At 27.5% G+C, this 27,593-nt stretch overlaps 1 protein-coding gene across 1 annotated transcript in view; it reads left to right on the top strand.

The window, feature by feature from the left end:
• Als2 (Amyotrophic lateral sclerosis 2) overlaps window positions 1-27,593 on the top strand; it is a 109,467-nt gene that overhangs the window by 40,583 nt on the left and 41,291 nt on the right. The window contains exons 6-10 of the mRNA XM_075355217.1: window positions 2,943-3,088; window positions 14,454-14,643; window positions 17,759-17,951; window positions 22,431-22,611; window positions 25,413-25,579. Of these exons, the coding sequence (XP_075211332.1) occupies window positions 2,943-3,088; window positions 14,454-14,643; window positions 17,759-17,951; window positions 22,431-22,611; window positions 25,413-25,579 (877 nt within the window). The remainder of the gene's footprint in view (window positions 1-2,942; window positions 3,089-14,453; window positions 14,644-17,758; window positions 17,952-22,430; window positions 22,612-25,412; window positions 25,580-27,593) is intronic.

The following is a 27,593-nucleotide window of genomic DNA, read 5'->3' as shown; positions in this document are numbered from 1 at the left end:
TTGCACACCCGAAAAGCTAATTCACAAAACAAGTAAGCCTTAACATAAAGGAATTCTAACACCTAAAGATGATTAGCCTTTTCCTGAAGCTATTGTAAGAACTAAAAAAGGAGGAAGAGAAAAAGTAAATCAAAAATTGGACTAAACTCTAGAAGAAATACAATTGAGGAAACCCTGAAAAGATTAAGTCAAATTTAACTAAAAAGAAGATAAAATCTGAAAAAAAAATAAGCAGCAAAATGAAGTGCAAGCACGTAAGAAAAATTTTATTGGATGAATCTTCTGGTAGTGAAAATGGAGAAGAAGACAAATCAAAGTTACTAGATGAATCTGAATATGAAGATTTTTGAACAGCTTTTGATTTCTTTAACATTTGAAGAAAATATGGACTCTAAAAATGATGATTTTGCAGTACAAATAAATGATTTTATTCTTGTAGAGTGTACAGGGAAAAAGAATCGAATTATTTCTATCGGACAAATAGAAGACAATTGCAAAGTAAAATTTGGTGAAGGAAAGAAGAATCTTGGAAATTTTAGTTTCCTGAAAAAAAAAATTCAATTGTGTTGAAAGGAAAGACTTCAAAATGAAATTTTCTCAACCACACCCAGTTGGATAAACTTCTCAAACTAGTTCTTCACTGTTATTTCATATAAATTTTTTGTTCGTTAAAAATAAAATAATGTAACATCTAAATAACAATATACGTTTTTTGCTTTAACTGAATAAGTTGACTATACGTATAAGTTGAAATACCATAGTATTTCATACATTAGCAATTTATAAATTCAATTTTACTGCATTTTTATGTACATATTTATGTATTATATTTCAATAAAATGTATGTTCTTTGAAGTGAAATAATAAAGTAATATGAAGTGAAGTTGTTTGTTGAAAGGATTCTGTTAAAAAGTGCCCCATGGCCAGGTACAAAACAAAACATGTAGGATTCATTTGAAATTTAAAATTTTACATTTTGCTTGTGATCAGGAACTCTGGTAAAAATTGATTAGTTGTCTAATATACTATGGTAATTATTGCTAAATATGGAAATAAAAATTGTATATTTGATACAAAAAAAATTATTAAATATTGTTGAAATGTATCCCTTCTACTCTAAAAAAAAAATTAAATATAAAATAAATCTCTAATAAATATATAAACCGCTTACCAACAATTATATATATAACACATCCAAGCGCTTTCAGAATGCAATTTCCATCATCAGGAACACACTAAGTTATTATGGATCTAATAATAAATAAAACTTTATATATTAATTATGTAAAATTTATTTTGTACATATAAGAATTGGTCATGTGTGTATTTTCATGTATGTTAAAATTATGTCAACGTAGACGTCTTGTCCATATGGTGATCTCAATTGTTATGTATAGTTAAGGGAGGGTATTATTTTGGCCAACCTAAAAATCAACAATTATTATTCAGTATTTGTTTGAATAAAAATACCGTTATCAAATTTTATTTGCTCATTTATAATTATGATTTTTATTTAGAATGTGTTTAGAAAAATTTAATTTTTTTGTGTTACCTTTATACAGTTTATATGCTCTGATTGAACATAAGTGATTAGTCATGCTGACGTATTTTAAATCGCAGTTTGCACATTTTAAACTATATATGCCTTGTTTATCTAGATTAAATTTATCATTGTTTTTATTGTTTTAGAAGGATCTAAATTATTTATATATTTTATTGTTAGTCACGTAAGCAGTTTTTAATCCAAATGATTTAAAAATTTTGTTGAACTTTCTATAATTCATATTATATTAAATTTTAGCATATTCATTTCCATTTATATTATTAGTTAACCTTATTTTATCTTTTATGTATACTTTGTGCTTTATTATTTTAGTATATAATTTATTAATTAAATTTTCATTATATCTATTGGTTGTAGCAATGTATTTAATATTATTCAATTCATTTTTTAAATTTATATTATTATATTTTAATGCTCTATAAATTAATGTATTAAATGTTAGCAGTTTTATGATTCTAAGGATGAAATGAGTTATTATGCATTATTGTGGCTTGTTTGGTAGGTGTTTGCTATAAATCTCAATATCTAATTTGTTATTATAAATTTTATTAATTTTTAGATCTAAATATTTATGCTATTATTTTCTCAAGTTAAATAAAATTTTATGTAGTTATCTAAAGAATTCATTTCCCTGATTTTTTTTCTCCATCATTATATTGTCTATTTTTAATTTTGTTAAGGTATTATTAATTATATCAATGGTTTTATTGATGTCAATATTAGTGTGCATGTCTTTTATTTCTAATGTTATGAGTTTAATTGTGTTGTTTATGTTAATTTTATTAATTATATCTACTAATTCATATTCATTTTTTAAATTAAATTTATTATAGATTATGTTGTATTCTTTTAAAGTGTTCGATAAAAATTTACTTAGTAGATATGTGGATGAATTAATACAATTTATTACAGTTTACAATTTATCCTAGGTATCATAAAATTGCTACATTTAATACAGTAATTTATAGAACATTAAAATATTATAATATAAATTTAAAAAATGAATTGAATAATATTAAATACATTGCTACAGCCAATAGATATAATGAAAATTTAATAAATAAATTATATACTAAATAAAGCACAAATTGTAATGCATGTCTACATCATTGTCAGACTGCTAAATAGCATTGTTTAGAAATATGAGCACTATTGACAGTTGATTTGGAATAGTCTTTGTAACTACATATGTATATATTTTATTTTTTTATAAAATTGAGGAACCTTGTTTAAGTTACTGTTTCAGTCCACTTGTTTTCGATACACTTTGTCATGGAAGTTTACTGATTATTTAATGTATTTAAAATTATCATTTTTATATAAATTTTCCTTTTTTTAGTTTTTAAAAGTTTTTTAATTGTAATAACATTTATTATAGATGATGTTGAGTCGTGGATCAAATGAAGTTTCCCCTGAATTTCAGAGATGGGAAGCATTTTGTGAGGCTCAAGAAGTAGCTCGTAAACAAGCTGAAGCAACTAGATTATTCTGGGAAAATTCTGGCAGATTAGTTGATACTTTAAGGTATTTTATCACATTCTTTACTAAACTTAACAATTTAGAAGATGACTCACTTTCTAAATAATTTGTGAAATGTGATTCAGTAGTTTTTTTTTTTAGAATATTGATGAAGATTCTTCTTCTGTATTTTACAGTCAAAAACTGCATCATAATTTTAATAGACATAATGGAAGCCTATTATATTATATATTTAAATATTTAAAACTGTCTTTTAATACTTAAGCATGGGAAAATTATATAGATTGATGGCTAGATATCATATCTTGACAGGTGTATTATTACATTTCTTCATAAGGTTCATAAACATCTTAATGATTCAACCAGCACATAATAAATATGAGGCTGTTAAAAAACTATGTTTATTTTCAATTTAAAGAAATTATTTGACGTTAGATATAAAAATCACAGAAAAGAGAAAATCCTTTTATCTATTTTCTTCATTTAATGCTTGCTTCTCCAAATTAATGCTGAATAACCATTCACTTATTAATTGAATAAGTATTATTACTTCATCAAAATTGAATAAGCATTTATCCTAGCAGTAAATGAATTCATCAAATACTTTTCAGTAGAAGTTTTCATTTGATTACTATGTTTTGACTGTTTTCTTCACTTCTTCATTGTTTGTAAAACATTCTCTAAGATTGTACCTTTGGCTTTGTATAACTGAAATTCTGAAGTGTAAGTTAATAGCTGTGAAGTAGATGAGTCATGGTTTCCCACTAGTTAGATTTCAAAAGAGAGTTTTTAGACAGAGAAAAGAAAGTTAGTTTTTACAACTTGCAGTGGATTGCCATGTTGTAGAATGATTCTGCATGAAAGAATGTCGTCGTGCCTCTTGTCAAGTCTCTGACAAAGATTGCTTAGAATTTCCTTTTAACAGTCAGAATTGATAATCATTCCTGACTTTCAAAAAGAGTTTCTAAGTAAAATAATAATTTTTCCCTGTTTTTTTCTTCTATTATCTTATTACTGAATATAGGGTGATCAAAATCGTATATTAAAACTTGGTAAGAGAAAGGAATTCTTCAATAGAGCATAAAGCATTATTCAGTTAAAATCCTTTTTATAAAAATAAATTCTATCATTACAGTTACCAATTTCATAAAGTAATTAAATTATTCATGAATGAATTTTGTCCATACATATTCAAATATATATATATATATATATATATATATAACTTAAACAACCCAACTACAGAATTATAAAGTAAATGAAGTGACACTTACCTTATTTTTTTTTATTCCAAAAGCACTTAAGCGGGATCCTGCATCATCAGTTATATGTATAAGATATATTTATATAATATTACATATCAAACATAAAAACATAATGTTTTTTATATGTATAAAAAAATATAGTATAAATAAAGAATACATTATATATATATATATATATATATATATATATATATATATATATACAAATATTGTTTTTGTGGACCTCCACAAATGAATTTTCCATTTTTTGATTTCTAATTATAATTCCTAAAAATTTATATAAGGCTAAATTCATTAAAATTTATATGCATACAATTGATTTTTGTTACTTTAAAAGATTTCCATGTAGATTTTATATTTTATTATTTCTACTATTTATCTAACATCTTTCATTTGTCCCCTAAAGACTCTTTCTAAATTTCGTTTAAGATTATCATCACCAAAACACTTTTTGAGTATTTTAATATAAAAGATAATAAATTTGTAATAACTGCCCTCATCACCTAGGCTTAATTAATTTTAAGAGCAAAAATATCTATTTATGTTTGTTTTTGCAAATATAATTAGATTATCATGCTTTTACAATATAATTAATCATTAATGGTGACCTTCACTATTGTTGACTGAGCTACAGCATTTTCATCTATCATAACATTAATATTATTATTTTTTTATTTGTTAAATGAACTTTTAAAGCTTTAAAGCAAATGATTAGCTGCCATTTGAATAGGAAATGACCCCAAAAGGGGATAAGCTTAACAGCCAACGGCATAAGGTATGCAAGGTGAGGGGAAATAAGTGTACTCTAAAGATTTATCCTGAGAATCAGCAAGTAGGATTGAGAGTTCTTTAGCTAAGTATTCCAGATTAAGAATAGTCCCCTGCTCGGATATCTAGAGGAAAACAATTCAAGAAGTATCCAAATTTAAGAATAGGGAATACTAGATGAGATTGGCAACAAGAAACGTTGCAGAGTGGGAAGCTAGCAAATATAAAATTAGAGATGGAAATGATGAATATTGACCGTACTTAATGTTTCAGAAATAAAATGGCCCCTTCCAGGAAATTTTTGCAGAGATTATAAAATTGTCTACAGTGCAAGTAGAGGTGGTTATGGAGGAGTGAGAATAATACTAGATAAAAATCTATGGCGAGAATGAAAGGTTATTTGCAGTTTAATGCTAGTCAAAAATTAGTTGTCTTTATTAATAATAGGAAAAATATATACTAAACTGAAAGTTGCAATTATAATCAAAGTATATATGCCAACCTCAAATTTAGCCAAGGAAGAAGTCAAAATAGAATTAGGACCTAGAATATGTGATTAGATGGTTGAAAGAAGAGGAAAACATAATAATAATGCAAGATTAGGATGCAGTCATAAGAGAACTTGAGTAAAGAATATTTAAAAATCAAATACATGATTCCAAAAGCTATCCATTTCTTGTTATAAATTGTGACCACAGCACATTTAGTTATGAATTGCAGTCTTAGTTTAAAATAAATGGAGAAAACTGCAAATGCAAAATAAAATGTCAAATTAGTAGTGTGAAGGATGTGAAAGAACTAAGAGGTAAATGTAAAATAAAAATGCTATTAAAAAAAACAAACTGGAGCGTAACATTAATGACAAATAGAATATTATAAAACAAAAAATAAAGGAAATTCCAGGTAGAAGAAATTATAAGAATCAAGCAACACCAGAAAAAGAAAAACAACAGAAATCAGTTAGAAATAAGATTAACAAAGCTTGTAGAGAGGTAAAAGAAAACTATCTGCTAGAGAGATGTGAAGAAGTTAAAATACAAGGTTTGATCAAAAAATATGTCAAATTTTTAAATTTTCCAGTTTGTATAAGTCCAATTGTCACAATTTTTTTTTTATTGTGTTGGTATATTTGTTCCTAAGATATGTTTACATTGGTAGCCATATTGAATGCTTAGTTTGTAACCTCGAAAAGATTACACATGTTTTGGTATGGTCAGCGATTTTTAACTTGAAAAACTTGGAAAAGATTGAATAGAGAATTTTCATTAAATTTTGTTTTAAGTATGGAATAAAGTACAGCACTGCATTGGAAATGTTGTATGTTACTTTTGGCAATTCTTCTATGAATAAAACAAGTGTTTACAAGTGGTAACAAATGTTTCCAAGAGGGCTGTGAAGATGATTAGCACCACAGACATTCCAGCCCATCAACAACCAATGACGTCAAAAAAGTTAAGAAAATGATTACGGAAAATCTCCGAATCACTATCAGACAGTCAGTAAGGATTACTACCAGGAAGTTCTATGCCATTTGCATGAAGTAATCCAAAGAAAATGGCCGGATTTGTGGCAAAATAATTCATGGCAATTGCACCATGATATGCCTCACCCTCCATATTTGCCAGACATAGCCCCTTGTGACTTCTTCCTACTCCTCAAGCTGAAAAGAACCATGAAAGATGATATTTTGCCAACATTGATGAGATGAAGACTGAATCGTTAAAGGAGCTAAATGCCATACCGGAAATTGTGTTCCAGGGATGCTTTGAAAATTGGAAAAACACTGTATTATATCTGAAAAGGAATACTTTGAAAATGACAAAATCATTATTGATGAATAATGAAGATTTTTTGAGAAAAACTAAAATCCTGTGTATTTTTTTAACAGAACTCATACTCTCAAGAAATAGAAGCGGCAGATGAGGCGAACAAGACAATCAAAAACCTTTTCGGTGAACCGAAAAAAGAAAGCATGTGCAATGAAAAATAAAACAGAATGATACTATTTGACAAAGAGCAATTGATCAAGAGATGGAAAGAATATATTGAGAATTTAAACAAAGGGAAAAAATTGGGCACAATACAGAAGAAAGAGAAAAAGAAAAATCCATCTTATAATAGTAATTTGATCTAGCAGTTAAGTAGCAGAATAAACCATAGGAATTGATGGCATGCCTGTAGAACTAATAAAAGCATACACTAAAATCTTTTTGGTATGATGTTATTTGTGAATAATATGAAATACATGGCTGCCAAAAATCATTGTAGAGGGAAAGAACGTTAGATGAAGAAGCAGACTGGAATATATAAAACAAAGTATGAATGATATTAGCTGCTCAAGCTATCAAGAACTTAAAATGAAAGCACAGGATTGGGTCTTAGGAAGCTTGCTGCAAACCAATCCAAAGATTGAAAACAGCAAAAATGAGATGTTATATCATCTACATCACAGCATTTATTATTTTTTACAAACCTAATTATTGAATTTACCTCTTCCGTAGTGACTGGATCTAAAAAGTCCATTTAAAACGGATGATTTTAAAATAATTTCAAAACTATCAAAGAGAATTTTAACTTTTGTTGCACTTCATTTTTTTCTAACAACTACTTTTTTCTTCTGTTTGAAAATATTTATTTAAATTAAATTAGTTGCTAATTTCGAGATCATTAATTATTTTTTTCAGTGAGAAATTTAAAAATTCAGAATTAAGTTGATTATATTTTAAATTAGACTTCATTTTCTTCGATCATATCTTATTTTTCTATTTTTCTTTATCAATCTGATCTTTATTCTACTAGATAGCTGGGATCCAGCTTTCAAAATTCTGCTTTTTGTTGTTTATTGTCATTTTACTATTATTTATTATCTACTTGGTATACATGTCCTGATAATTCAATATTTTCTGAATGAGTCTTATTATTAGTTAAATTTTTTACTATAACTGTTAATGCAGGGCAGTTGTTATTATTTTTATTATTTATAACTGCTGTAAAACAGTATCTTGAATCATATAAAAATTATCTTAGATCATTTGTCAATAAAATTCTTAATATATTAGCCAATAATATATAGTTTAAAAGAAATAATAATTATCAAGATATTAATGATTTAATGTTTAAAATTGCTGCTATTTTAAAATTTGAAAATGTACTATCATCATATTTATTTATTCAGTTGAGAGTGTTAATATTAATGTTTGTATCAAATATTAAAAATTCTTAATCTGTTTTTAAGATATGAATTTCTCTTTAAAAAACACAAAAAGGAAACTGATAACAAAGTGATAGAAAGTTTATTTATATTAATATTTTTGTTTCTTTGCATGTTCTGAATTAATTTATGAAGTTTGTACATACTGTCTCCTGAGGCACTTGTTTAATAATTTACAAAATTTTCTAAATTTGAACTTTCATTCAAATAAAGTTTTCTGGTTAATAAAAATACTTTTTTTCTTTTTTTTTACAGTGATACTTTTATGTTAGTTATGAATTACATACGATGAATTCTATCTATCTCTTTATGGATTAAATGCATAGTATATTCATGTGAATGGTTTGCATTAAGAACTTAGATAAAACCTTTTATCAGTGTTTTTAAGATAAGAATTTGAGTGGAATAAATCCCGTTTCTCTAAGTGTAATTTGTTCTTTTCCTGTGTATTTTATATTATATGCTTCCTCAGTTAAATTGTTGTTTTTTGCCCATTTTGTTTGAATTTAGTTGATTTATAACATGTTTGTTACAATAAATACTAGTGTGACTTGTTAGTGATTTATTAATTTATAAGCAAATTTAAAACAGTTTTAGTATTTTATGAAACATAGTTTTGTGATTTTTTTGTTTTCTTTTTTAAGTAATGGAAATGAAATATTGATGATATTAATCAATTGTTAAATTACGTGCAATATTTTATTAAAAATGGACCATTATAAAAATTATGAATATTTACCACTTCTTTATCAGTTAACTGAAAAGTAAGTTTTGTCATGTTTTGTGTTTACATGTAAACTCAGAAAGCTTTACTCAGTAGTTGTACTGTATATATATATATATATTTAATATTATATATAAACTACCAAAACACAGTAAATAGATAAATTAAACTTATCGTATTGTTTTCCAATAACTACTCTTTGCAGTATCTCACATCTTCAGTTGATATATATGTCTATTAGATTAAAACATATCTTTTCATTTTATATATATTTAATATTACATGAAAAATATAAATCACCAAAACATAATAATTAAATAAGTTTAACTTACCATATTATATTTTATTAAAACTGTGGTGTCAATATGTAATGAATTATTTGAATCTTTAACAAAAAAAAACAAAGATATAATTTATTGCAAAAGTAATTTTGCAGAATCCCGCATCAGTCGTGTATAATATTTATAAAGTTACTTATTAAACATAACATTAAAGAATTAAAAGATTAAAATTGCGATTACATATACAAGAGTATGTGAAGTCATTAAATAAAATAAAATAAAAAAAAACATGTAATAACATGTATATGGCAGCCAAGTACTATAGTACTGCACTATTTAAATAAATATTTTATTTAATATCTATGAAGATGCTGCTGTCTATTGCAGCTTTTATGAGTGTATCTCCTTCAAAATTTCTCAGTTGATTAAGTTGAATCTTTGTTTATATTTATTTATATATATATATAAACAAAGATAAATATTTCTATGGGATTTCCTTTGTCAGCTATTATGTCAGAGACATACTTAGAAGATTTTGAGAATAAATAGTTTATGGCATTATTCACATACATAACGTTTTACTATGGACTCGTTATTTTCATGATATTTTTGTTTATGATCCAGTTATAAATAATGAACACCTCATTATCTTAAATAAACTTAATGCATATTATAACAATTTAAAATTTACTTTTAAAATAGATATAAACAGAACAATAGATTTTCTAGAGGTTAGCATTGAAATTAACAAAAATAATCAAATTGTAACTTCAGTATACAGGAACCTGTAACCCATAAAATAACAATTCATAGAAAATCAAATCATCCTTGGTCTCAGAAAATTAACATATATACAAATATGATTAACAGAGCTATCCGTTATACTCAAAATAATAAAGAAAAATTAAACATAGAAATAATTATCATAAAACCAATTGCAATTCAAAGTGGATATAGTGCTTGTTAAATTGATAATATATATAAAAAACAAACATCAGAACTTAGTAGTATAATAATTTTTAAACCATTACATAACACACAGAAGATTGATAATGTTTACTTATATTAATTAATATTCATTCATATATTAATATTCATTCACTAATAGTATAGTTGAAAATATAACCAAAGTTTATGACAAGGATAAATTTAAACCTGTATATAAAACTAACAACCACATAATAAAATATTTAAAAAGCAATAAAAATACTGATTTATACAATTTATGTGAAGTTAATGTGATAAAGTGTAATGATTGTGAGGATATTTATATAGATAAAACCAATAGATTGTTTAAAGCCGGATTTTATGAACATTTTAGGCATTATAGAAACAAAAAATTGGGCTTTTCTAATGTTGCAGATCATCTTGTAAACAATAAACATTCTATTTCTGATGTTAATGCTGATTTATAAATATTAGAAATTAAAAATGAAAACAAATAAATTTTTGATATTTTAGAAAAATATAGATATTAAATAAAATATTTATTTAAATAGTGCAGTACTGTAGTACTTGGCTGCCATATAACATACATGTTATTAAATATTTGTTTTTATTTTATTTTATTTAATGACTTCACATATTATATACGTAATCGCAATTTTAATCGTTTAATTCTTTAATTTTAAGTTTAATATGTAATTTTATAAATATTATACACGACTGATGATGCAGGATTCTGCGAAAGTACTTTCGTGAAAAATTATATAAATATACAAATAAGGTAAGAGTTGTCTTATATCTGTACTTGGGTGGATTAAGTTGAATTATATACATTTAAATTTATATTATTGGTGCAGAAGTGATATGGGTCTTGAAAGAATTGATTTTAGAAAGAAAAATTGTGTGTGTGTGTGTGTGTGTGTGTGTGTGTGTGTGTGTGTGTGTGCGTGCGTGTGCGTGTGTGTGTGTGTGTGTGTGTGTGTGTGTGTGTGTGTGTGTGTGTGTGTATGTATGTATGTATGTATGTATATATATATATATGTGTGTGTGTGTGTGTATGTATGTATATATATATATATATATGTGTGTGTGTGTTTGTGTGTTGTTCATGATAAGTGTAGGAGAATAAGAGCTGTTGATTCTAATTAAAATAAATTCAGATTATGTGTTTATAGATTCTAACTTATTTACTGCATTTTTTGATCTCATCTGTTATTTTGTAATTATTTGTACATCATTATATGTAATGGATTTTTTTGTGTTATTTTATTTTAAATGTTAGTTTGTCATAAAAATTCTGAAAGCACTAAATTCTAAATTAAAAATAAATAATATAGCCTAAAAATATTCTGTTAAGTATAGATATGTTAGAATATTTTTAATAATTTTTTAATATTTTTTAATAGCAATTTATTTATTAAAAGTAAGAGTGTAGCAATGATAATTGAAGTTTTCAATATTGATTTATGGTGAGCATGTATTGTAACCTGATGACATCAGTTTAGTTTGCTTTCTGTAGCTTTATTAGGTAACTGTAATGTATTGATATTTTATATACTGTATCTGTGTGTTTCCACATGAGCATGCATACACATAGTGGTAAGAACTAGACACATAGTGTCAGACTAGAACGTGGTTTATGGTTTAATTAAATATATTTATTTTATTTTTTAAATATGGTACTTTATAATTATTTATATTATGTAATTTTTATTTTTATATGTTTTTCTGACCGTTTGTATTGTATTTTAAGAGTGATCTGATTGGTACTTGAGCTGTAGAAAACAAGAGTCCATAGATAGGCCTAACGAGACCACACCAATGATCCACTTTCTTCACAAGGTCTCTGCATCATCAGCATTGACCTAACAGGGTCTGACTGATTTCTGAAGAAACCAGAGGGGAAGAGAACAAATTAAAAATAGGAAAAAAGATTAGATAGTTACAAGAAATTTAGAGGGACTGTAGTAAGAGATAAAAATAAAACAAGTATTTAAAGAAAATAAAACTGCCTTCAAAAAATGTTATAGAAATAAAAGAATAATACCTTTCAGTGTTTTTTTTTTTAAATTTTGACTTTTTTACATCAAATTAGAAATGGCTAACAAAAATTTATTAACTTTTAATTTTTTGCTAACTTCAAAAAGTCCAAATTTAATTGAAAAAAATGTCATTTTATTATTGAATGATTTTTTTTAAATAGATTTTATTTTATTAAATAGCTTTATCACATTAGATCTTATTAAATTTTTTTAGTTTTATTTTTTTTTAGATTATGCATAGCTATAATAAATAAAAAAATTTACCTGAATGTAAAAAACCATTCTGCCTGAAACAAAATGTTGAGAAACTTGCATCTTGATAAAAATAAGAAGAGTGGAAATTAATAATATAACATCTACTTCCTCCAAGTATGAGCTAATTTATGCTGTTTTATGGAATGTAGAATATGTACTGTTTTATTATTTAATTAAGTAAAGTTTTTACTATTTTTGTTCAATTTTCATTGAAAGTCGCAATAATATCAGACATTATCATTATGTTAGAATAATCCAATCCTTTTCCAATGATAACCACAAAAAATCAATAAATTATCATATGTATTCCGCAGGAATTAAATTTTTTATTTTAAAAATAATCCAAGTAATTTGGAAAAAAGCTATAACAGGCATGCTAGAGAAACTCCTCAACAATGTAATAAAAATCTACCCGTTTTGTGAAGTTAAGGCATAGACATGAATACAAAATATACACAAGTCAAATTAGAACTATATCCTTGTACAGGGGATAGATTCAAGATCCATTCCAGTCAACTGCCACCCATCCTACTAAAAACATCTTGGTAGATGGGAAATATTTATCAAAATGCAAGTACCATATTATTGATCAATTATTTTCCATTAACATGGTGTGTATACGCTGCAGCAAAAATTTATTTTCTTTCAAAAATTAAATACCCTCTTGGAAAGTGTTTTCCTTAAGAAACATTGATTTCCAAAATTGTATGCTCGTGAAAGTATTTAAAAAACTAAAATCTGTTTAGGTAGGAAGTTCTTAATATGAAGTTGCAAAGTTGTTTTATATAATTTAATAATTGTTTATTTAGTATCATCCAGTTTTATGTCATGGATAAACTGACGACTTCATTCAATTTTTGTTTAGTCATCGGGATTTCTGAAAATATTATTCCTTGTATACATAACACCTATCTAAGTTTTTCTTATGGCTGTGATGCTTGTAAAGCACCTTGCATACAAGACACCAATCAGAGTTATTTTCTCTGAAATGATGTTTACTATTCAGCAAGTCTCTGTGATGCTCATAATGAAGTGCGACTTGTAAAGCTAAATATCATCTGCATTTTGGTGTGCTTGTAATGGTGTTATGTTGTGTATGTAGCTCAAAGGAGAAGATTAGAGACCACTTCATACCTCACTTTCTTTGATAAACCTGGCATGGATTGCTTGTTATTCTTACAAATGGCTGTGTCACTTTGTAAGGACTTATTACTTTTATAACTGGGGTAATTTATAATTGTTACAACTGCAGCATTTAACACAAATAGACTTTGATTAAGAAATGGTTTTAAACTTGGTGGCTTTTGATTTAACTAAAGAGGTAATGAAGAAGTTCTAATTTAATACACTAAGAAATTAAATGAAAATTTAAAGAGCTCGTGCAAAATCCTAAGAATGAAACAGAAGAGCTGCCTCCAAAGATTCTTGCCTCTAAATTTTCATCTCATTGATTACCGATTCATACATTAATTACCAGAACACTAATTAGGAAGAAATTCTAAAATAGAAACATGATGCTAAACTTACTACAAAAATCAAACGGATGTGAGCAGGTTTTTCTATTTTAATTAACAGTCTCAGCAATGGCTTAAAGATTCATAACAAATATTTATCATTTTTTGAAGTTAAGAAACCTAGGAGGGGAATTCCAATTTTGTCTTCAGAATTTTGTAAAAGTGTACATTTCGTTTTTAAGTTTAATACTCATTTACGAGTTTACGATTATTAATAATCTTTTGATGGCTGTTAATCATTCTGTTTAGGATTAATTAACGACTTCACCACAGAAATCTCAACATAGTATTTCAAGATCATATAAACTGAATACTGTTGAAGTTTATTAATTATTTGTCCTATTATTATTTAGCAATAGAAATTTTTATGAAAACATGTGAATTATGCTTTGATTTTTTTTTCAGGACCCCACAACGTCGATTACTTAGGGACTCTAAAGTGCATCCATTAACAATACATAATGCTTCTAGGTTTAGTAATCACTGGCTAATTTTGTTGTCTGATTCATTTGTTCATATATCTGGAGCTAACCAGAATGTACATTCTCTTGACACATTATGGGTTGAACCACTTCAAGATTCTGATGCCTTTCAGGTATGATGTTATTACTGTTTGCATATTTAAGCAATTTTTTATAGTTTAGGTTGGCAATTAGTAAGTTTGACAAACTTTCATACTGGATGGATCAAAGAATTAGGAGAGTTTAAAGGGGATAAATGAAAATCTAAAAAACCTTGTTTAAATAGTTTTATTTACATCTTATTTAACAAAATTTTCCATTTGCAAACTTCTTTATAGCTATTATTACACTATAAAAATTATATCTTTCAAATGTTACTTCTTGTAAATATGCATTCTTGAAGCCTTTTGCTGAAATTTCTCATAACTTTCTGCAACATTTCAACTGTAATGTTTGCAATCTCTTCACCAATGCTCTTTTTATTTCATCAATTCTCCAAGCTTTAGTATTGTAGTCCCTTTTCTTTCTTTTTTCTGTTTAGTCTCCGGTAACTACCGTTAAGATAATTCTTCAGAGGATGAATTAGGATGATATGTATGAGTATAAATGAAGTGTAGTCTTGTACATTCTCAGTTCGACCATTCCTGAGATGTGTGGTTAATTGAAACCCAACCACCAAAGAACGCTGGTATCCACGATCTAGTATTCAAATCCGTGTAAAAATAACTGGCTTTACTAGGACTTGAACGCTGTAACTCTCGACTTCCAAATCAGCTGATTTGGGAAGACGCGTTAACCACTAGACCAATCCGGTGGGTTAGTGTTGTAGTCCCTATTTGTAAGAAACCCCACAAAAAGTAGCTACACACATTTAAATTCAGAGATCATATTGTCCATTCAATTTCTCCATTTCTTGAGATGACATCATTCCCAAACAACTGTTGTAGTGTTGTAATAGTTACTTTTTCTAAATGAAGAGGTTGCTAGTGAAGCTGCTTTGGATTTTGTTCGGTTACATTTATTGGAAATTTTGTTTATTTACAAAACCATTAAAGTAAAATTTTGCTTTATTTGACATCATAAATTGAGAGGATAATTTAATTTTTTTCAGCCTTACTTAAAATAAGGCTGACAAATGAAAAAGTGACAAGAGGTGTTGCGGCAAATCAATAAAGAAAGAAGCATTTGGAAAAAAATATATTTAAAAGAAGAGAAAGACTTATAGGCCATATAGTAAGGCATCCTGGAATAGTCGCTTTAATATTAAAGATAGACAGGTAGAAGGAAAAAATTGTGCAGGCAGGCAACGTTTAGAATATGTAAAACAAATTGTTAGGGATGTAGCATGTAGGGGGTATGAAATGACTAGTACTAGATAGGGAATCTTGGAGAGCTGTATCAAATCAGTCAAGTAACTGAAGAAAAAAAAAATTAAAATAAATCGCAAAACTTTTCAAATTCTCTGAGTATTGTAACAGAGTACAGGCGAAACAGTTTGTAATGTGGGAATATGTATTATTGTTTCCCCTCTAATTTTCCAACTTATTTGAATAAAAATATCATAATGACTCCCGACTCAATTATCATTATACTATATTATATCTTCAATTCATCTATAAAGGCAATATTATCTTTAATATTTTCAAAAAAATTATTACTTGGTTATGTGAAAAAAGCTACGAAAAATTTGAACTTTTTGTAAAAAATAAATAGCAAAGTTTAAACATTTGATCACGTGAAAGGGGATGAACGTACCTAAAAATACAGGTTAAATTGAGAACCTCTTCCTTTTTTAAAATGGTTTAATTATAAACGCAGAACATTCTTGAGCCAATTAAAAATTCATTTAGTTTAAAGTTTTGATTATTATTAATTTTATTTTAATATATAAGTTTTATCAATTTATTTTTATTTTTTTTATTATGAATTACCTTCATTATGTAAAGAAAAAAAACTATCAAATCCTTTTGCAGTTAAAAATGAAGCTTTCTATAGTAAGATGAAAAATAAAAACGTATGAATACTTAATAAATAAGTGAATTCTTAACCTTTTCGGGAATAACATACTGTAAATCATAGTTCATGTTCAGATTAGGATATTTTATTTTAGTTATCTATATATAGTCATTTTCTGTATGATTTATTACTTAACATTCACTAGGAATGAATATTATTATATTTTATTTAAAATTTAAAGTGTTTTTTTTTTTTTGGAAACAAATTTTAAAACACAATTTTTATTATACACATAAACAAAATAAAGTCTTTCTTTGAACAAAACTAAGGACTCGTCAATTACTATATTTTGAAAAGGATAAAACATATTTGAGAAATTTACTTTCAATTTATCTAATAATTTTTGAATTTTTAAAAGACACAAGCCAGGTCATTGGCAAAATTAAGTTTAATAAAAATATTCAAATATCTGTTTGTAGCTATTGTTTCAAAAAATATTTAGGAATGTAATAATCAGCCTGTCCGTTGACAGTACTCTTATAGAATTTTTCTTATGTCTTGATGTAAGCATGGACATATTCAAAAATGTATATAGTTCATCTATGTCAATTGGTTTTCATTTTAAATATGAATGAGCATTTTCACACACGCTACAAATCATTCATCTCATCCTCTGAAGCAGTACCTAACGGTGGTCCCAAAGGTTAAACAAGAAAAAAAATATGAATGAGAAAGATCAGTTTGTTCAGATGCTTGGGTATAATATTTATTTGTTTCATTCACTATATGTTCAATAATTACAGGTATTATTAGAGCTGTAACGAGAAGAAATATATTCTGGACACAAATGTGATGAATTGATCATGTTTACTAGCAGAGTTCAACAAAACTTACGAAAAAACCTAGTTTTAGAACATTGGTAAATGATTTTATTCTCTCATTTTCCATCTGTTTACTGCAACCTGTAATAGTTGCAAATAGTTCATCTTAAAGCCAATAAAGTGCAGCACATATCGGTGCAAGAATTATATTAGTCGCATTAACACGATGATAGTACTCAATGATAAAGTTCTAAAATGAGTTTACCTAACTGTAGTCTGTGCGGAATGTTTACTGCACTCATGTTAAGTGTGATACCAGTCCTGAAAGGGTTAATAGCAGATACAGTATACTGCTTATAAAAACAAAGCATACAGGAATGATATAGAAGTTGTCTATCAGAAAGTTTTTAGTAAATTTTTTTGTACTTAATTGGCTATTAACTAATCTGAGAACTTACCTTTTTTTTTATAGAATGCTCTGTTAATTACTACTCCGGAAGATACACTTACATTAATTGCACAGTCAGCATGTGATAAAATGGATTGGCTTCATGCATTTCAAGATGCTATAAAAACAAAATTGAACAAAAATCCAGTTCCAACCACACGTACTGCTTCATATACATTTACTAAACATGCTACTTATAAAGATGCTAAGTATACAGGTATAAACAACAATTATTTTTTTTTTATTATTAGTTTAATAATTTATTGAATATGATGATATTAAAAGTTTTCAGATTGTAAGCTTACTAATTAGTGTCAGTTTTGCTTATTAATTCTTTTCTTATGTGGAACTTCTTGTTAATATATTTCTTTGTGTTATACATAAATGTATACTTGAATGAATTAATTTTAATTAAGAATTTATTTATTTAGTTCAGTTGTATAAATTTAAGTTGTTTTTACATACTAGCTATATTATAATGTTACAACTTTATATTGTGTTTGAGGGGTTTGATAAAGGAGCTATGTGAATAGTACTATAGACTGTAAAACTTACTTATCTAAAGAGAGAGAATTATCTAAAATTGATAATTCAATTTTTTTTTACAGATGCCAAAGTTAATAATCAGTACAACACAAAATTAATTAATATAAACTTTTAATTTCCCATCTAGCGCTATAGATGTAGAACGAAAAGTTTTGTAATCAGTCCAATTTGGGTTCATGTAGTTTTCACCAGATCTTGATGTTTTGACAGCTAAGGAACCCAAAAAAAGAGATGGAAATTTACCAGATGTTAGTGTTCCTATATACGTGCGCGCATGTGTGTGTGTGTGCATATATATGTGTGTTTGGTGTCAGGCTCTAAATCACCTTATATCTCCAGAACTACTGGACTGATTTTGACCACATCAGTCAGATTACTTTTATATATGGAGCATTGATGCCATTAAATTTTCAACTTAAAAGGTCTAGGGGGTGAGACTGTAGAGCAAGGTCACCCTCAATATCTCAAAATTGATCCTAATTAAGGTATTATTTTTCTTAGGCACATTTGTTAACAATTAAAAAATAATAATATTTGCTCTAAACTAGTGGCTAAGTGGGTATACTGTGTCATAATACACAATACACAGTATTTTATTTAAATAAATTTATAAATATTTTAAATTAAGTTGTGTATGTATGTGTGGTGCGTAAGCTGTGCATCAGAAAAAAAACACCTAACAGGAAAGTCCTACAACTGTGTTGTCAGGTTTTTTAAAAATAAAACAAATTTTAAATAAAATTTCTCTCCGTAGAAATCAAAAATAAGTTTAGTTTAATTCTTCTGTTTTATATTATTTAGTTTTATTTTTGTGTAAAATTCAGATAGTATAGAAATGTTGCTTCCAAGAAATGCAGAGGTAAAAAATGTGCATCTTCTTAAAAATATGACAAGGAATGACATAAACAGACTGCTAATAAGTACAAGCTAAGGCTCTCCACGATGCAGGAACATGAATAATTTTTAAACTTTTTTCATAAACAAATAAACTGCAGTATCAGAATGATGTCTTATTATTGTCATATGATAATCTTATTCAAACAATGATGATAAAAATATTTTACAATTGTAATTTGACAATGTAATTAAAAATTGCTATCTGAGAAAGGTTACCTATTCATTGTTATGAAGGATACCTTTTCATTAGTAAACAATTTGTCTTGCTGTTTTTATCACCAGTTGCTTCAAAACTTTTTTATACACATTTTCATTTGTATAATTGCTTGCAATTGATGATACCTAGAGACAAAACAAATTTTTGTTTCAATATTTTGCATTTATTTCTGATATGTTTGATGTATTTTATTTTACAGTCTGATTGTTATTTTCAAGAAGTGTAATTATTTTGTTACTTTAGTTGCTTCTTGTCATGGTAACGTCTTATGTTAATTTTTGTACTATTTTACTTTCTTCATTTTATTACTACATGTGAATTTCTGTTAGTTATCCGAGTTCGATTAAAATCAAAATTATAATTTTGAAATCTTGTTTTTTCTTCTATTAATTCATAAAATATATTTTCAACTAATTATTTATCACGCATATAGTTATTATATTAGTTTTCCACTGTCATGTTGTGATGTTGAAAGAATGTATTATACAAATAGAGTAAATTTTTATTTATTGTCTGTATTATTGAATGAGTTATTTTTAGAAGGACTGAACTAGGTATAAGTTATTAAAGCTAATTTTTCCGTTGTTCTTTCTGAAATGCCTACCATTCAACGTAGATGGTTGAAGTTACCTACATCTTGTTTATTTAAACTGCTTTTAATTAGTATATAGTGCTACTGACTTTTTATTCTATGTAATCTTAATATATATCCTTATATTGTATTATATATGTGCATGTGAAACATACAGCTGAAGTTTAATGTACACTGGAATGCACAAAGTGTACAATGTACACAAATGTACAATGTTGCACAAAGCAACATGTGCTGCCATGTTGCAGTGTCAGTCCCTATTATTAACATACTAAAACTTGTTGACCATGCCCTCTCATTTTCTGTCAGTCATCATTATTATGGAGTAGATTACACCTGCTATGTCAACTATGTTTAAAATAACATGGAGTGATTGAATGTTTAACATTGGAAAAATTGAATGGTAGTAATACTACTCATCATCATCTAAATGCCCTCTATGGTGATGAAAACTGGTAGAGCATGGAATACCAGTACTGGTTTGCCACAATCAAAAAAATTCAGAGCAACCTTCTGAGAAAACATTCTCTAACAGTGTTCTGGGGTTCCAAACACATATATAAAACATTTCAGTTTTTTGTACGAGGGTAACGCTCATGATGTCGGAGCAACAGGTACACCCTCCACTGCATAAAGCATAATTATAAAATTTCTTGCTTGTGAAGGAGTTCAAGCGACGGAAATTTTCCAGAGATTAACTGCACAGTTCAGGGACCAAACTATTGTCAAAGACTCGTGTGTTTGCCTGGCATAGAGATCAAGAAAGGACGAGAACGAGTGGAAAACAGGAGCACGATCACTGTCCTTGGACCAGCATTACAGACGAAGACAGTTGTGCAGTTCAAGATATTCTTGAAGATAGTTGACGGGTGAGAGTATCCGAAATTGCATAATAAGTTGGAATAAGTTATGGAAGCTGCCAAGCGATCATCATAAACAACCTACAGTTCCGTAAAGTGTGTGCCTGATGAGCCTCTCGCCTTTTGACCACAGATCAGAAGTTGAGATGTTTGGAGGTCTGCCAGAAGCTTACAGCAAGGTTTGCAAAAGAAGGTGATGCATTTTTGAGTCGGATCATCACGTGCGACAAAAGTGGGTCCACTACTACACTCCCCCGTCGAAACAAGTCAGTATGATGGGGAGGAGGAAGGGAAGACAGCCCCATTGAAAACCAAGACTCAATTGTCAACTGGCAAGTTTCTTTCAACAGTTTTTTTCGATCAGCGAGGCATTTTGCTCATTGATTTTTGCAAGAGTGACGCACAATCAATGCTGCTTACTACTGTGAGCTGTTGAACAAGGTGAGGGCTGCTTATTGTTGCAAAAGAAGAGACCAACCGATTCTAGAAGCCATTCTTCTCTACAATAATGCAGCTCTAACATTCTCAAAACTAGAAGAAATGCACTGTACTCAACTTGATCATCCTCTCTACAGCCCAGACCTATTGCACTGCGATTTTCATTTGTTTCGGTCACTTAAAGAAGCTCTAGGAGGGCAATGATTTGAGGATGATGAGGACATGAAGGGATTTGTGCACAATTGGCTCCTGATGCAACCAGCTTCATTCTACGATGCTGCAATAAAAAACCTTCCTTCTCACTGGGAAAAATGTATTTCTAAAGCAGGAAACTATGTAGAAAAATAAATTATATTTGCCTTTTATTTTTCAATAAATAAATTTTTTTTAAAAATAAAATCCCATTTATATTTGATTTACCCTTGTACATTATATGAGTGTAAACATGCTTACATGTACATACTGACTACCTGAAGCAAGATTGAGCATAAATTCTTTGTGATGCATACTGTAGACATTAAAACATCTTAGCATATTTGTGTTGTGTTCAAAAATCCTCAAGAGTTGATAATTCTCCAACATAATGCTCAGCCTCACACATCATGTAGAATTGAAATTTAAACCTACTACACACCCTCCATAGTCGCCAAATTTGATCTCTTGTGATTTTCACTAATTTCCATAATTAAAGAGAGATATTAAGGGTTTCCATTTCACCGCAGATGAACTGAAAGACCCAATGAGATTTTTGATAAAAGAAATACTGGCAGCATTCATCATTAATAGAGATTAAACTGGTTCACCGTTGGGAGAAATGTGTGTTTGTAAATGGTGACTTAGTGAAAAAATAAATGTAAATTTTTGTAGCAGATAAAATGTACTTTTATTGAATATTTGTTTCACTTGACTACCTCTTGTCATTTGTGATTAGTGAGTGACTGCATTACATTTCAGCTTCCTCATATATATGTTTTATGTGCTCTGTAATACTGCTGTATAATATACATTTCTGTTGGTGAGAATTTTGGCTTTAATTAATGACTCTCTTTTTCATTGTTAACAGAACTATTATTTAGAAGCATAAGTCTGTACAGTTATTGCATACCGACTTACATATTTTATAATTTGTTTTCTTTTTTTTTACAGGACGTTGGGTTTCAGGAAAATTAGAGGGAAAAGGTCGTCTTGAATGGACTGATGGAAAGTTCTATATTGGGCAATTTCACTGTAGTCAACCTCATGGTGTAGGTCGATTAGAAATACCAGGAGTTAGCACTTACGATGGTTTCTGGAAGGATGGGTTGCAGAACGGTCATGGTTGTACAAAGTTAGAATTGTTACACTTTCATTATTACTTTATCTAATTATTATATTTTATTGCTACTAGCTTTTGTTGTGATGTTTCCATGTATCATGTCTTTCATGCGGTTAAAATCATATTCACTGCTGTTCGGTATAGTAAAGGTCAAAGAACAATTTAAGGAATATATAAATAGTCTCTCTGCCTATACTTTTTTTTGTAATTTACTTAAATCAGTAGGATGTATAAATACATTAATTTTCCTTTTACAAAACAGTTTGTGTTTGTTAAAAAATTACATTATTAAACAGAATAGGTGTTAACACTTTCTGTGTATGATTATTTTAAATAAATATTAAATTATAAAAAAAATTATTTATGCTAAGTAATTTAATTTGTCTTATAGATAATCTACTTACACATAATTGGGCTTTGAAAGTTATCTAGGATTGTTATCTGCAAAACTCAAGTTAATTTAAGTGTTTTGCATCATTTACTTGTTTTAGTTGTTTTAGTCTTTTGTTCTTTCAATTTTTTGGAATATAAATAGATTTAACACAATTTTTTTTTCTTCAAGTATGAGGTGTGTTCAAAAAGTAATCCAACCTTGACTCATAAAAACAAAACGTATTTTAACCTATTTTGTTCAGTGACTTGTCTCCTTCAAAGTAGGCACCTTTTGATGTAACACACTTATCCCACTGAAGTTTCCATTGTTGGAAGCATTTTCTAAAGTAATTTTTAGTGAGCACCATAAGTTCTCTTGTCACATTTTTTTTTATCTCTTCTCTGTATTTAAATCTCTTTACATTAAACAGAATTGTAAGCTTGTGCATTAATTTTAAGTTAATTGTGTTATATCAGAAGGGGCCTTCTTTGAATGAGACAAGTCATTGAACTAAATAGATTAGATATTTTTGTGTTAGGAATCAAGGTTGGATACTTTTTGATCACATCTTATATATATTGTTTGTACATACCTTTAGTCATTTGATGATTATTTTAATGCAGATCTCTATTCTCACATAACTTTCTACATCACAGTTACTATCTGTTTCATTTATTCTTTTCTTTATTATATATACCCATTATACTTCCTCTACAAACAGTTTCTCTGATCATGGATGCCTTATTTTACAGTTATGATACAGAAATTAAAAAGAGAAAATCTTAAATTTCCTACTTTCTGCAGTACAGTTTTTCTTTCCTGATTTTTATTTTTAATTATCTGATTCTTATGCTAGTTATAAATAGTTATTTTTCTCTATATTTTAAATTTATGCTCCTAAATTTTTAAATATTCTACATAAACCATTCTTTTTTTCAAGATTTATAAAAGCCATGTTACAGGAAAATCTCCTCAAAATGTATGGTTTTCCAAGTCCCAATTTTTTTTAATAGAAATTATTAATCTCTTCAAGATAGAAAATTCCATAATACAGAAATGGAAAAAAACGTGGATTAAACTTTTAATTTCATGTGTTAAATTTATCTAATAAGACAGAAAGTAAATAAAAAAATTAACTAGTCCGTATTAAATATCAGATTGTACACAAACCAAGATTTATAAAATAATAAGTGCAGTGGATGACTAATTGTTTAGCACTAGATGTGCCATCACATTTACAGTTCTAACTTCCAGCTTATAAGCCAACAGTCATGTAGCGGGTGAAAGCAGCCATGTGTGGAAGCAGGCAACAGTTTGTGTAAACAGTCCATGTGCTGTATTTTGTTAGCAAGTTAATAGTTTCTTAGAATTTGTATACATATCAATTTAGCCCACTGGGCTGGTCTAGTTGTAAAACTCGTAGCAAATCAGTTGTTTAAAGCTGATTTTTGAAATTGAAGGTTCTGAGGGTCAAATCCTAGTAAACGTTAGTTACTTTTATTTGAGTTTGAATACTAGACAATAGATATTTTGTTGGTTGGATTCAATTAACCACACATCTCAGGAATAGTCTGCACAAGACTAAACCTCATTTATACATCATACATATCATCTTCATCTCACTGATCACGGAGGGAGTTGCTTATTGTTCAAAAGTTGAACAGATTGCAATGTACACGTTGAGAAAATATACATATATAAATTGAGAATAATTTTATTCTGTGCCGTGAACACTGAATTTGGAAGCAGTAATAGCTTTCATTTTTTCGTGAACGTTTATTGTTGTTTTACTTTTGCATTTTAATTGTTCAGCATCGGTTTAGAGTTTAAGTACAGTACTTGATTATTTTTTAAAAATTATTTTAGAATCGGTGTTAGTTTTTGTTGTGTTTTAATTTACGTGTATTTCTTATCTTTTAAGTGTAACTTTCAGGTGAAATATAACACTTAACTTAATAGAGAAACACTGTCTGACTTAATAAGTTAAGAGAAAAATAAGTGTTTTATATTTGTGAAATATAGTATCTGTGAATGAAAACAGTTAGTTTTCACTATCGCTCTGGTATATCAAAATTTATACAGTAAACAGTATAATACATATTCTCTAAAAATAAACTATTTCAATATTTAAAAACTATTGATTTTAAAAACTATTAATTTTTAAAAAAATAATGTAGTCTATATGCAGTACATTGTTTCTGGAATATTACAAATTTATATCATTGTCTAATTTCATTTTAAATTCATTCCACAGGACCTCACTATAAATTAACTCGATTTTTAATGAAACTCTGCTAGATGGAAACCTCCACCTGTATCTTCAAAATGGAAAGTGATATGTTGAAAAACTTAATAAATTATAATTTCAGATGTAATTTTTACTGTTATAGTTACATAATTAATCCATTAATAAAATGTTTATTATACTTGTTTGAACTAGGTATGAAAATGGAGATGTGTATGAAGGATATTTCAAAGATGGAGTTGCTTGCGGTTACGGTGTACATAAGAGTGGTCATTTCATGACTAGTTCTGCTTATACATATTTTGGAGAATGGGTCAGTGGTCAGAAACAAGGCTATGGTGTTATGGATGATATAATAACGGGTATGTTATATTTATTTTTTTATTAACTCATGTTGTGTCAAAATTTGAATCTCTTGTTAGTAATTCTTTTATATCTTAATTTATTATTTTCACCAGAAAAAGTTCTTAAATTGATTTGATTTTATATAATCACCCTTCTTAAAATGTTTTAATTATAGATTTTTGAATACACAGTAAAACAATACATTTTGTAAACAATTCTAAACAGTGGACAATTATAAACCTCAGTCTAGAAGTCATAAAACTTTCTGACTGTAGAAACTCTGAACACCAGACAAAAATAGTCAAATAATTTGTGTCTATAATTTTCAAGTACTTGAGATATATACATCTTAAACAGGCCAGTTATTTGTGTTGTTATTTATGAATTATGTCCTTCATTTCTTATTTATATGAAGGCATTTTCAATCTGTAATAAATAAGATAGTATAACATGCTCTGTGAGTCATTGCATTTTATCACTGTTGATGTTTGTTTATCTTACACTTATTCATAAGTATGCTTTTACCATATAAAATAAAAATATTAAAAATTAACCAAACTCATTGGTGTTCAAATAAGATTATGGTAACAGTAACTCTCAATAATAATAATTCCCTAAACAGATACCTCACACCAATTTAGTTATTACCTTGTGTTTTAGTTACTACCAACAAAGATAGTTGTGGTTGAAATAAAATAAAAATGAGTTCAAAATAGCCAATTTTTTTAATTTAAAAAAAGTTTTTTAAATTATTTATTCATATATTATACTATATTGTTTTGATAAAATAGATGTAGATAGATGAAAGTTTCAAAACTAAGTATGTAAAAAGAGACTTTAAAACTTATATCCTCAAATAATATAAACTTTTTACTTTGATAAATTTTTTGTTCTTAGATCTTGATCTGATTTTTTTTATGATCTGTGAGACATAAAATCAATTAATTTTTTCAAATCAATTCCAACAACAATTTCTTTATTTAATTGTATATTAATAATAGTAAACTGTCAAAAACTTTATAAAAAAAAAGTAATATCTAAACCTTTTTTTTAATTTTCAATCTGTAATGTGTACTTGTGTTCATTGCAAACTGTTAAGTTGGTGAGTAATAAGCACCCATGGGCTCAATTAGAAGAGGATTATGTTTATGACTTGCAAATCAGGTGTAGTCTTGTACTGACTCAGGCTGACCATTTCTGAGTAGTGCGATTAATTGAATCCCCCAACCACCAGAATCCACTATCTAATACACAAATTAATATAAAAAAAACTTATCTTTACTAGGATTTAAGCCACAAAATCTTCGACTTCGAAAATTAACTGTCAAACAACTGATTTTATATGACAATTTATCACTAGACTTTTCTGATGGGTCATCTAAAATTAGATTAGGAATAGTAATTTGAAGTAATTTTCATACAAAGTATTTTTTTTAAATTTTTTATTTTTTTTGTTTAAATTTTGACTGAAGTTTCCTTCTGGTAATGAATAAAATCTGTTACCCAGAAGAACACTGGCTGGTTCAAATTGTTTTTAAATATTTCACTTTGCCAATTAATTCACGTCTACATTTGTTTTACCTTTATATCAGCCATCAAATCAGGCGTATTTAATAAGATTGAAATATTGTATTTTATTACATTTGTAAATTTTATGAATTCTCCTTTTCTCTGTAACAACTGCTAAGGTCATTAACTATAAAAATTATTGTAGTTCTAGGATTATATAGTTTGTTATTAAAATAATTACAGGGATTAAACATTCACAGTTATGGAGAAAAAAAATGACAGACGTGGAGTATACATCAAAATAAAAATAAAGACCCCCTACAAACATCAGTAGATTTTGATATGTGCTCCTTTATTTACCTTGCAGACAGTATTCAACATCTTGCTATGCACAACAGTGACAGAGTACAGATAAATGAAACAGTTTTAGTAATTTGTATTTTAGAAGTTACAAATTTCTTATTTGAACAGAGAACACTTCTGCCTGTAAATAATCCTACAAATAAAAATCTGTAGGAGTAA

The sequence above is a fragment of the Lycorma delicatula genome, chromosome 2 (assembly GCF_047948215.1).
Source record: "Lycorma delicatula isolate Av1 chromosome 2, ASM4794821v1, whole genome shotgun sequence".
Taxonomy (NCBI): Eukaryota; Metazoa; Arthropoda; class Insecta; order Hemiptera; family Fulgoridae; genus Lycorma; species Lycorma delicatula.
This window is presented reverse-complemented; position numbering and strand designations above follow the sequence as displayed.